Source organism: Crocodylus porosus, unplaced genomic scaffold (genome assembly GCF_001723895.1).
Source record: "Crocodylus porosus isolate Cpor-Errol unplaced genomic scaffold, CroPor_comp1, whole genome shotgun sequence".
NCBI lineage: Eukaryota > Metazoa > Chordata > Crocodylia > Crocodylidae > Crocodylus > Crocodylus porosus.
The window spans coordinates 19115473-19128475 of record NW_017728915.1 but is presented as its reverse complement, the minus strand read 5'-3'; the positions used below and the strand labels follow the sequence as shown (position 1 = coordinate 19128475).

Sequence of the window (13003 nt, the reverse complement as noted above, 5' to 3'; positions counted from 1 at the left end):
CTGGCATTAGTGTACAGGCAGGCAAGTGTGCCCTTGGGGGCTCTTGCCTTGCCCACAGATTGTGCCAGGGCTGGGGCGGGGGTGAGCTCCCTTAAGTGCCCCTTTAAGTGCCTTGGTCCGCTGGCCTTGCAAGGGCCATTCAGCGGGCCAGCAGGGGCAGTAGTCCCCCCATCCCCCAGCGGGCTTAGTTTACATGTGGACATGTCCCCAAATTACTAAAGATTTGAATTAAACAAGATTTAGTTATTTCAGTTGAGTTGACAAGTCTTAAGCATGTTCTTCCTATGCTAAAGGTTATCCATTCAATTATTTAATGCTAGTAAAACACATTGTGCTGCTGGGTTGGTGGATGCTTAGTTCTTATCAGTAGGCAGCTTAGAACTTTTATATGAATACTTTGTGGTTTAAATATAAATGTGTGCATTACTTAAGGTCTGTCCTCAAATCTAGGCTCTCCGAGTCCTTCTGTACCTAGTCCAAGGGACATGATGAAGGAATTGTGTTCAAATTACTTTCGACTGAGCGGACTCCCTCTTTGGTCAGCTGTGAGGTGGTACAGTCCAAAACACTCTCAGTACTTCCAGACATTTCACTGACATCTTATTTGTCTAAACTTTTGTATCTTCACCTACAAGAGCCTGACCTGGGTTTGCTTGTTTGCATCTTCCAGATGAAAATAAAATACATCCGCCATCGCAGTGGCATTAACAAATTTTTTGGGCGTCTGTTCTTTCCAGAAAAGCTGAAGAGTATCTGCGACTGTCCCAGGTGAAGTGCATGGGATTATTAACTCAAATGACAGCCACAAGCCATGCAGTGATGTGCCTGGATCTAGCAGCTAGTTTCATGAAGCAGCCAGTAGACAAAGTAAGATGCCTTATGTGCCCTCGTTCTCTTTTCTCTGTTACTAGCTTCAATAAAATGGGATCCTCTTTAGTATACGTTATGAGATCACCAAGGGAAGGCTAATAAGTAACATTTCCTGTACATCGGATTACTGACCAGTACTATTCCAGTTTTCATTGATGCAGAATTGGAGACTAAAGTCATGGGCACTGACAGACAGAGGGGAAAGAAAAGTACTTGATCAGAAGAGGAAGCGTGTTAGTTTGACCCAGCTCTGTATAGATTAGGCACTTTGGCGGTGCTTTTTGGGACTTTTATCTAATAGCTGATTCGATCAGCTATTAGATAAAAGCACCAAAAAACCCTGCTGAAGTGCACAATCTCTACAGATGTTGGGAGAGCCAGGTCAAACTAACACAGTGCCTCTTCTGGGCATGCAATGCTCTCAGTGCAGGGGCGCACCAAGCTAAAAATAAAGTGGTGGGATTTTTTTATTTCCACACCTGTAAGCAGGCAGTGTTTCATTCCTTTTGAGATGGACACTTTCTCTGCTGTTACTTCTTACTCATTTGACATTTGATTCTAGTAAAAATTGTCTACTACAGACCCTGGGTGAGAGTAACTGAAGGACAGTAAACCATTTTCCTTAACTGTAAGCAAACATGCTAAAGGCCAATGACTCCATGTCTGTCTCTGTGCTGGGAGCTTGTGGATACCTGTCTAGAACTGCAAGGGCAGAAAACTGCTGCCCTACATAGATGCTCCAAAGTCAGCTTCTTTAGCCCTTAAAGCAGGTGTATGCAACCTCTAGCATGCATGCCAGAGCATGGCATGCAAAGGGTTTTGCTTGGCCTGTGTGCTTTGGGGCAGACAGTGGGGGAGCCACTAGGAACCCAATCCTTGCTGTGACAATGCAGCCCTGACCTCTTCCATGCTGTCTGCCTCAAGGCATACATGCACCTGCTGCCACCAACAAGCCAAGCTGGGGCTCCGCAGACGCCAGTGCAGCTGTTTGCAGCCTCCCCACCACCTGCTGCGAGTAGCCAGGGCTCCTTGGCAGGCACACATGCTTTGGGGCAGACAGCGGCCAGGGCTGTACTGCCACAACAAGGATCGGGCCCCTCGCGGCTCCTCTGTCATCTGCCCCATACAAGTTGAGGTTGCAAGTCTTTTTGGCACTGCCCAAAAATGTTGCTGACCCCTGCCTAAAAGCATCTGCAGGGGAAGGGCCATGTTGCTTTCCTCACAGTTAGGAAAAGCAAGCCCCAACATTCGGGTAATTATGCCATGGTGACACTGCAATGGGATGTTTCTTAGCAATTTAATCGTTTTGTTTCTGCAATGAAACTGCAATATCAGCCACTACACACAACAGTTAAACTCCTTTTAAGAAGAGAGACTGGTTTTAAACTTACCTATTCCAACTCTCTGGGTAAAGTACTGAAGAAATATTCTACTAATGAAGAAATATTACTAATCCATTATTAATAATAATACTAATCCATCGAATTTGTGGGTTTTCTTCTTCCAAAGAGCAACTTTGTTAGACTCTCCGGTTTGAACAAGACAACTTACCAGAATTGTATGAAGTCTTTTGAGTGTTTGTTAGGCACGAACTCCAGTCTGGGAATCCGAGACTTGGCTGTCCAGTTCTGTTGCACAGAGGCAATCAACACAGCAGCAAAATTATTACAAAGGTAGGGAACTTAGCGATCTTTTTATGTCCATCAGTTTGAACTTGCTCTTAAAAATGCCCTTTATACCTCCTAAGGGCCTGATCATATGGAACATCTGTCTCTCTCATCAACTTGACTTCAGAAAGAGTTGGAATGCCCAGCAAAACTGGAAAATTAGGTTACTTACACAGGCCTACATTAGCAACCCACATCTAAAATCTTAAATTGCTGTTTGCTTGGTATTGCAGTGAGCTAATGTGGAACTGAGAATAAAAGTCAGAATTCTTGATTCTCAGTCCGCTTTCCTATTTGCAGCACCGTGTTACTTCCTGTGGATCACCTTCATCTAAACCTACCTGTACCACTTTCTCAATAAACATCACAGTTCTAAAACACATGCACAATAGGAAGGACATCACCACGGCTAGAGAAATGTGTCCAAAATGCATCTTGCTTTTCTTTTAAAAAGAGAAGAGGAGTAAGACTTTACAGTCACAAGTCTTATCTGTTAAAAATCTCTTCCGTATAGTAACACGAGCAGTTGCCGAAATGTCATTATTCTTTGTATAAAGAATAGTCACCACTTAAAGGTGGCTTAACATATTTAAAAGCTGTTCACGCATCCATCCTGTTTTAAGATTGAGGCTACCAGAATACCTAGAGACTTTTCCCAATGTATTTAAACAATAGTTCTTACAAATATAAATTGAAATAAATGGCCCCTGGGTAGATGCGTAATGAAGAATGAAATACAGCCCAGTACTGAGGTGCACAAAGCTCTCCGCCATACCTAAGATCTGTGTGAAAGCATCAGTGGAGAGTGAGTAGTTAAGAACTACAGACCTGGCCCTCTGCACTGAGATGAACCCAAGAAGTCCCCTCAGTTCCTTACAAGCATGAAGTACTTTATTCTGTTGACTGAGCTGAGCAGAAAAAAAGATTACTGATTCTGTTTGTCCCCTTTGCCTGATTCCTCAATTTAAAATAAATTGCACCCATGGCAGCAGCTCAGAAGGGTGGCAAGCCCCTTCTTTCCCATCTGTCTCTCATTTGTTCTCAGTCGGGAGCAGACAATGATATTTGTGCCTAGGTAAGACACAAAGAGCTAAGCAAATTCAATACTGGGCTTTTGCTTGACTGCAAAGTGACATGTAACCAATTCATTTCAGCAGCTTTGTTTGAAGTCAATTAGCTGTGCGGTAAATGCTGTTGCTGTTTTCTAGGTATGAATCCAGTCTCTCTGAAGCACAGCAAATGGATCTTGATTTATCAAAACCTCTGTTTACAACGGCGGCACTGTTTACTGCATGCAGGTAGGTATAACTGGTTTGCCCTTCCTGGGGTTTAGCCTGGTGAGGCCTTTAACCAGTTGATCTGGAAGGACACAAAAGTCACATTCCTGTATTTCATTCCACCTTGGTCTCCTGGGAAGCATCACTGAAAGTCTGCATCAGTGCTGAATGACATTTGTGGGATCATTGCCTGCCCAGCTTCCAGGATGTCTTAAATCTGAACTTTCTGGGTAGTGAATTGTATCCTGTTGCTCTACTCTTGGGACAGCCAAAGAACAGTCTTTTCCTTGTAGTGAAGTATTAGGCCTGGATAGCATTTGTTGCTGGAGGGGAAAAAAGGGAATTTTAGGGAGACAACAAGAACAGGAGCTCATTGGCTGTTCCCAAGACTGGCCACTAATATGTGACACGCATTGTAGATGACTACTGATATTTGTTATCTGTTAGTGACCTGTGCCAGTCATAGGACATCCTTTGCCAGGTGCATCAGCCAAGGCATGCCAAAAATTAGGCCCACACCACCCTGAGTGCTCTTCTGATCTAGCTATTAGAGACTATAATGGGACTTAATGTGCTTAGGGCTGGGAAAGTTATCTGCCCTTTGTGTCAACCACCTGCCTAAACCTCAGTCCTTTTTAAGGAGGGCCAAGTTCCTGCTGCATTCTCCACCAGAAGCCACTGCTGAGACAGGGATACCGGACAGGACAGACCCCAGGGATCTGGTACAGGAGCTGATAGCATTGACACAAACGTAGCTCTGTGTGAAATGTTGGGCGATCATGCAGTTCATAGAATCATAGAAGCTGGGCTGGACGGGACCTTGTAGATCTTCAAGTCTGACCCCCTACCTGGGCAGGAGAAAAAAACTGGGCTCAAAAGATCCCAGCCAGGTAGGCATCAAGCCTCCTCTTAAAGACCCCCAGGGTAGGAGCCAGCACCACTTCCCTTGGAAGTTGGTTCCAGCTCCTAGCCGCCCTAACTGTGAAGTAGTTCTTATGGATGTCTAATCTAAACCTCCTCTCCAACAACTTGTGGCCGTTATTCCTTGTTATGCCAGGGGGCACTAGGGGAAACAAGGTCTCCCCCAAACCCTTCTGGTCCCCCCTATAGATGGTCACCAGGTCCCCCCTCAGCCTTCTCTCGTGAAGTCTGAACAGGTTCAAGTCCCGCAGTCTCTCACTGTAGGGTCTGCCCTGTTGTCCCCGGATCATGTGGGTGGCGCTCCTCTGGACCCTCTCAGTGTTGTCCACATCCCTCCTGAAGTGGGACCAGTTAACGGCAACCATAAGACCTTTGTGAAAGGGAGCAAAGAGAGTTATAGCTAGAGCTTCTGTTTTCTCACTTCTGTCACGTGGAATTTCTTTGGGTTTTTAAGAGGAAACAACTTCCACAACATGAAAGGGAGAGCGCCTTTCCCACCCATCCGGCAAGTTTGCAGCAGGGACTGTAAGCAGTCTGCAAGACTCTGCTACTTCTGATCACTTTCCCTAGCCCCAATCTGCTGCTCAGCTTTTTGATCCGTACCCTATCTGCCATGGTGCTGCCTTCTCTCCCCAGTTTGCTGCATGCCACATATGGAGGCTGGTCATGATATTTGTGGCACCCAAGCCACCAGTTGGCCACCTCTGCATTATACAGTGTCTCTGTCCCCGAAACCGAGATATGATATTGGGGGTACAGCACTTCAAGCTTGTCATGCAGCAAAGTCATCCTTGGAGCTGTAGTGAGATATAGCTTCAAGAGGAGATGACAGGGCGATGCGCTGTGAGCACCAACAAAATGCTGTTGCTGAAAGGTCAAAACTGACAAGCTCCAACTGGTGTCCCTTCCCTTTAGCCTTCTCACCTAAAAGGCAAGTCAAGTCTTTGAGCCACCAAGCCTTCTGAAGGGAGGGTTGAAAATTAGTGTCCAGCAGACATGGAAGAAACCAAACCCTTACCAAACTGCTCGTGACAAGCTCCCCTGTCAGAAAGATTTGTGCCCAAGTCACCTTACAAACCACCATAGGACTGAAAGGCCCTGTTCACCTGCTGTGGTAAGAAATGCTCAACTGCGAGTATAAAAGTCCATTTGACTTGTGCAGGAGTAGAATTATTCACCAGATTTCTGGGCCAAATTACAACTTGGATGTTTTCTTTCCCTCTGGAATTCCAACTGAACACGGAGGTTTTTGCTTCTTGTCATGAATTCTAGCGTTGTCAGGATCATGTAATCATCCCAGCTTCCCTGTAAGGCGGGCACTCCCAGTACTCACAGAGAGGGGAACAGACTGGAAATGACCTGCACAAAGTCACAGTGCAAGTCACTCAGCAGAGCTTGGGTTAGAACTGGGGCATTCCAGGCACCACCATGACTTGCCGTCATGGTCGGCTTGAGTTGCACTTGATTGAATTCTGCTTTCTTCAGAAGATAAATTAGCTTTCTCCTGTAGATGCTTGAAACTGAAAGTGGATAAGAAAAAACTGGTGGCTACATCTGGGGTGAAGCAGGTGCTATTTGACCGGTTGTGCAGCCAGCTGCAGAAGCTAAGTCAGCAGATCAGCAGTAAGTGCTCCGAGCTAATCGGCAACATACAGGTTCTCCCAGGTGCCACATTGGTGTCTCCCTCCTCACCTTTTCCTTGGGAGACTGTGTCTGTGCATATGATTTCAGCTGCTCTTTCTGCCAACCAACCTCTGTTTGTTCCTCAATTCAATCTCTTACCAGTGCTGGTTTCACACCTCCAGGATATCACATCTGTTTAAATCAGTGGTCCTCAGCCTTGGAAGATGCAAGGCACCACTCCGATAATTGTCTGAATTCAGTAGTGCCCCATTTAAAGAACACTTTATTTCTTACAGTGCCTACCTTCTTGCACCCTGCAGCACTTTTAAAGCGATCTTACCATGTAGCAGAGTGGACAGGGCAGCCCTGAGAGTATGGCAGCAGGTGATGCATAGTGCCTAGGATGGCAGGGGCTGCTTGGCAGGATTTTTGAAAGGATAGGTTTTTGGACCCCTGAAGCAGGCAAGTGTGCCTGCAGGCAACAGAAGGAAATAATAGTGGTCATTGGTTCAGAGGCAAGTGGCAGGGGTATCTGTGGGAGCAAGGATGCGTCTCCTCTCACAGGGGCTAGGTGTTACAGGGCCCCTCAAAGGATCTCATGTCACCCTGGTTGCGAATCACTGGCTTCAGTTCTTGGTCATGCTAGAGTTTAATTCTCTCTCACCGTCTCTCCTCCCCGACTCCAAACTGCAATCTTGCCACCATTCTCCCTTTCCCCGCCATACTGTCTCAACCATCTTTGATCCCTGTGTCTTGCCTCATGCATCCTAGCAATGTAAAAAACATAAGCACCTCTACTTCCCATAATATCAGGCACTGGAACTTTCTTTCCATCCAGAGGTAAAAACATCCAGGCCCCACCCAACCTTCTCCTGCATGTGTGTGCGTAGCCACCACCTCAGCTAATCCAAAAAGCCTTGCTCACTTGTTTAGATCCCTTCCATACCCATAGCTAGCAGTTAGGGGTCAGCTAAAATTTGTCCTACAAAAACCCTTCTCTGCTGTTTGCCACTTCCATTGGAGGCCAGATGAGGCGCTGTTTTCATTTACATGGACATCACCCAGTATGTTTTGTGGATGCAACTAATAGAAGTAAGTTGTTTAAGAGGGGAGGGAAAGGAACAAGGGCGAGTTATTGGGAAGGGTGGAGAGAAGTGTTTGAGTATAGCATTGCTAGGTTCTTTAGTGCTTCAGTCACTGCCGAAAAATAAAACACACTTTTTTTCTTTAAAAGAAGACTGCAGTGCATTGACACCTTCACCAACTAAAAGCCCGAAGACCTTGCTTCAGTGCATCGAGAAGGAACAAGGTAAGTTCTGTCTTAACTGTGAAACTATCAGATCTACAGAGCCAGTTCTGTTTATCAGCTGTTGCTTAGTACCTTCAGATATCCTACATGGGTCCTAAGTTTTTATGCCCAACAAGCCACTCTTCTCTACCTGTGACCAAATGTTGAAAGTGTTGAGTGTCCAGCAGAAACACCATAACGTTTAGTTATTGAGCAGACCTAATGCAACTGGTATAGCCTTTTCCACTCAAAAAAAGGAAGCAAGTGGCATGTAAACTACAGGTTGAGTTTAAAAAAAAAAACACCCTAGGAAAGCCAAGGTGTTAGGCCTTTGCTTCAGTGTATAAAACATGCATATGCGTGCATGCACAGTCCAGAGAGATGAGGATCTGTATTCCTCTTTCTAAACACTGTACTACGCACAGTAGAGTTTTCTCTTTTCCTAGAAGCTGAAGATGAAGATGACACCCCATGTAAGCGGCAGAAATGTGACACTGACCCAAAACAAGACTATGAGGAATGGAAGAAGAGGATCCTGGAAAGTGCTGCTAAGGCTCAAGGGACTGCAGGCCCTGGAGGGTCACCAAACAGTATCACCACCACTGGTTCATAACTTGAATCCCCTTTTGTTCTGTTGTGACTGTTTGTAGCATATGGGGTGATGGCAGCCATTCTTATTTATTTGATTGCTAGGCAATTTACCTAGTTTTCAAGTATGTACTAGTACCTAGTTTTTAGTATGTGGGACTGGTGCGATGGTGACATTTTACTACTACACAGACCAAGGTCTGAAAGCTACTTAGAGCTTGGACCAGTGCAAACCATGTATTTGGGAGACGGATTAGCCTCTCATTACTTTTAATCAATAAATTGGTCAAATTCTGATGTAGCATTAAGTATCCCCTGAGAACATATGGAGCTCTGTATACCTGAGTGTGGTAAATTACCACCTCTAGGGGAATGAGGTTTCCAGAATGAAAAAGCTTGAGTCTTCAACAAAACAGAAACAAGGAATTCGGACAGCAAAATTCTTTTTACTGCCAAAGAAATATTTAACTTCTATGATCTATAATGCTGTACCCAATAGGACCCACCTGATTTTTAGATGCAGTAAAAATTCTTTATTTCTGTATGCAACACTGAAGATTTCTTAAGAATTCGTGTCTTTATAGTTCCAGTATTGCTTCTATCATCTGATTTCTATATCTGATAGTATAAATACTATCAAGGTCAAAAATCTAAGCGGACATAACAAAAACTTCTAGGAGTTTTTACGAAAGAAAAATTTTGGAGTGATCAAGACATCAAATTAATTACAATAAGGAGATCAGAAGAAAACCTGTTAATAACCTGCTTGAGGTTCTCACTGTTTGAGCCCAAATAATTCCATCCTACTTTTCTAAATTACAGATTGTATTAATTATGCTCTGAAGAAAAAAAAAAAAATCACAAGAGCTTAACGTACTGAAAACCTGGGGATTATTTCTCCTATGAAAACAAATCTGGACATTTGAATATTATTCCCTCTCTCTCTCTCTCGTGGATGCATTATTTATCAGGATCAGTTAGGTGGTTTGTCAGTGTGAACAACATACACCCCAAAATAAAATGTTTTAAAACAAAAAGCTGCATCCACATCATACAGTCTTTTGCCTCAAAAATAGATCTGAAAGCTTTATTTGTGCTTTACTCCTCTTTCCAGGAGTGATCATTGTTCTGTAGTTACTTATTCCAAGGCAATCTCATGTGCATCTCTCCTAACTGGATTTGTGGTCTACCAAACACCTTTCCATATTGTTATGTGACTTCATCAAACTGGCCAGTTTATTTAACTGCATTATCTCTACTGCTCCAGGGTCCGAGTGACCATATTCCATCTTCCTATTTACATGCTGACAAGCAGCCAGGTTCTTCTGTGTCCAACTTGCAGTGAACTTGCATACCAGCACCATCCGCAACACAGTAACTTCAAAGAGACAAAATGCAAGTCACAAAGGTTATTATTCCCCATGCATGCAGAACAGCATCAATGAAGGACAAGTGTTAAGCTTTTCTGCAGGGATATAAAAGGGAAGTTCACCACTGAAATTTCAAGGCAGGGCTCTTTTTCCCTTATTCCAGGCCGCCGCAGCCTCTGGATATACACCAGAGTGCTTTTGCCTTAAAGCAGTTGTATCAACATTTTTGCTTCCATCCTTCTGTTAAGGCAAATCAATTTGGGTAGATCCAAAGAAAGGACAATTTGAGCTAAATGTAGAAATTACCTGTCTTTCGTCGTGCTAAAGTCCAATTGATTTTTTCGAACTAGCTAGCCTCTATTGTAAGATGCAAGATTATCTTTTTGCATGTGTGCCTCCCAAAACAATGCTGTGTTAGTAATGGGGTTAACTGCCTAAATGGAAAGTATAACACAGCCTTCTCACCACAGGTTCCTCTTGATACATCTGCCCATCATCAGGAAATGCAGAATCTGCCACAAGCGGTCACTGGGGAGCTTCCAGGCGGAGGTTCCAAGAGTGATCTACCTGGCGGGTCTGGAACCAGGGTAACTGCTCCAAGACAACATTTAATGGCAGGGGTCATACAGAATTTCCTTTTCTTACCTGTCCTGAAAAGAGTCTGGAATTCTGCGAGAAGCACTCCCTTGCCGCTAGGTGGCTGAGATCTGATTGTACTCAACACACTACAAGGACACTTCAACCCAGCTGGAACAGTTCTGTGAACCAGGGGATAATGGCTTTAGGCCGCAGCCCAGTAGAAATGTACAACTAAGCTGTTACTGTCAAATGTACTCATACAAGAATGAAGCGACAGACCTGTCTCAGGTTTGCATAGGTATGAGTCGTAACTAAAGCACAGAATTTGTAGATACCTTCATACCTTTCTATGCCTGCGATGTCAGACCTACCACACAACCCCATTCCCCCATTTGGACAGCCCTGAAAACCTAACTAAAGCCATACAGGCTGCATAATCATAAATGCCCCCAAACACCCTTTTTACTGAGGTTTGTGAAGCATTTCGCAGAGGTAAGTTTTCCACAATGCCTGCCAGCAGCAGGGGAATTCATCTGAAGCTGCAACTGCAAGATTTAGGGCCTCTTTATGCTGAGTGAAGGAGCCAATGCATAGAAGAGACTCAATGTTAATCCCTCTCCATATATCAGTTGATTAAAGGCCTCTGTTAGGAGCCTCAATATAAAAATCCTTTAAGGCACAAGAAGTATAAAATACAAGGGGTCTATAAAAAAACTAAGCTGGTTCTCCAGAAATCAATTGAAAGAACACCATAGAAAAGCTAATTTGGGACCAGACGGACAGGGTGAAAGGGTGAAATCAATACCACTACAGCAGCACATGCCGATTACATAGTTTTAAGGGGCTTTTTCATGTTAGAAATTAAATTCCTGATCCTCATGTCCAGAAACAGCCCCACCCTGCTCTCTGCAGTGGCTAAAGTAGTCATGAATGAGCCAAAGCAGGTGTCACAGGGCATCCACCCGCTATCTCTCTACAAACTAGGAAGAAAGTGGCTGTGGCTGCCATAGTAGTGAGCAGATTAGACATTAAAAACAGCTACTTATGTTCATGTCTCTTCTTTTCTTCTTAATAATCAAGCATGCAAATAGAAGCCTCCCTCATCCTAAACTAGCACTTGGGTTCAGGTTAACATGCTATTCCTACTGACAATTCTGAAATTTTAACATGCTTGATTCAGGAAGGAAAGTTAGAACAAATGCTTGAAGAGCAGAGAAAATGCTGATTTAGAAGCTTTGACTCAGAAAAAATAGATGTAAAATGAAATACTTAACCTTTAAAAAAAAAATCTCTCAATATGTGCACAGAGCCTATGAGGGAAAGAAACGCAGGAAGTCCAACAGAATTCTGTTGTCAAAAATCTAACCAACACTGCCCTTCGGCTGCACTTATTTGGGTGTTTCAAGTTTGAGAAAAAGACCAGGCACATCTTTAATGCTATTTATTAAGGTTAATTTAGAAAATATACTGACAAAGGGAACCATGTTTAACATGCAGTGTCTTTGTGGAGGAAAAATGTGAACAAACTTAGGCCTTCACAGAAGGTGATACCTTGCCAAAATACTCTCATGTAATTTTAGTTACTCTTGATGCTGAAATTCACTTGCAAAATGAAAGGAAAAGTCCTAGAGCTGAAAAAGATAATTAGACTGATATAAAGAGTCAATGGGAACTTAATTAGGTCATCGATATTAGTAGTAATAGTTTCTAATTTTCTTACACAGACCGTGCAGAATCTAGAAATATTAGGCCCCTCTGTAAGCCATGTCAGCTAAACAGTAAGGTAACGCTATTAATACAGAGACTATTAAAGTGAGTCCAGATCAGTACCATAGCAAGGAAGTTTGGCGCCCAAGGCAAGCCTCCAGTAGCACACACCCCGCGCACAGATCCAGAGAGCATGCGCCACGCTGCGCCGCCACCCCGCCCCCAAACGTGGAAGTGCACTCAGCAGTGGTAGTTGCTGTCCCGCTGCCCCTGTGCCCCCAAACAAGCCACTCAGCTCCGGTCTACCCCCTGCTCCAGCTTGGGAATGCCTGTTGGTGCCCCTTCACTTCAGCACCCAGGGTGGTTGCCCTGCTCACCCCCTGCCCCTTGCCACAGTACTGCTCCAGTTTCAAAAGCAGGAGAAAAGAATCTTTGTTTAAAAAACAAAGTAAGTTGGTATTGTGAAGAAAAAGGTTTAATGTAGAAGAACCAAGCTGGAAAAGGGCAACAGCTCCTTCATGACTGAAACAGAGTCATATTCTAGCAGTGCACTAATCCTTTCCAAGAGCAGCTGCACAGTAATGAAATACATTTCACATGTTCCAAAGCATCAGCTTTTCAAGTAAACTTCATCACAACAAATATATGTACCTTTTTGCACCAACCAGATTTGTCACCGGGTTGTGGGTTTCATTCGTGGCAGCTCAACCTATATTCACACCTCAGTACCGAGCTATTCCATTAATTCGACCCACCAACAAAACTACAGTAACAGTGGACACACCATTCCTAAATTGCACCAGTATAACCATATGTTAAATACATCTGAAAGCAGTAATGTATGTTTTAAAGGATAGGGCAGAAAAAAAGCACTTCATTCTACTCTGACTGGTAGTCATGCATCATGACAGTGCTTTGGTGCAAAGAACAACAGAAAAATCAAATACCTTTGGAAGAAAGCTAAAACACCCTGCATTTTCCAGCCTCAATCTTTGTCCTTGGCTGTGCTGGTATAGATAACAATGGTCTATGGAAAACTATTGTCCTGCCTGCGCTGTGGCAGTACTTTGAAACTCAGAATACAGCATATCACTAGCTTAGGAAACGTTAAGG

The 13003-nt window shown here is 43.9% G+C and overlaps 1 protein-coding gene across 1 annotated transcript in view; it reads left to right on the top strand.

Moving 5' to 3' along the window:
• The window catches only part of ORC6 (origin recognition complex subunit 6), a 9849-nt gene extending 1074 nt beyond the window's left edge, over positions 1–8775 (top strand). Inside the window, exons 2-7 of the mRNA XM_019535792.1 lie at positions 738–867; positions 2380–2543; positions 3746–3835; positions 6246–6358; positions 7593–7667; positions 8093–8775. Of these exons, the coding sequence (XP_019391337.1) occupies positions 738–867; positions 2380–2543; positions 3746–3835; positions 6246–6358; positions 7593–7667; positions 8093–8259 (739 nt within the window). The 3' untranslated portion in view covers positions 8260–8775. The remainder of the gene's footprint in view (positions 1–737; positions 868–2379; positions 2544–3745; positions 3836–6245; positions 6359–7592; positions 7668–8092) is intronic.
• Positions 8776–13003: the final 4228 nt, after the last annotated feature.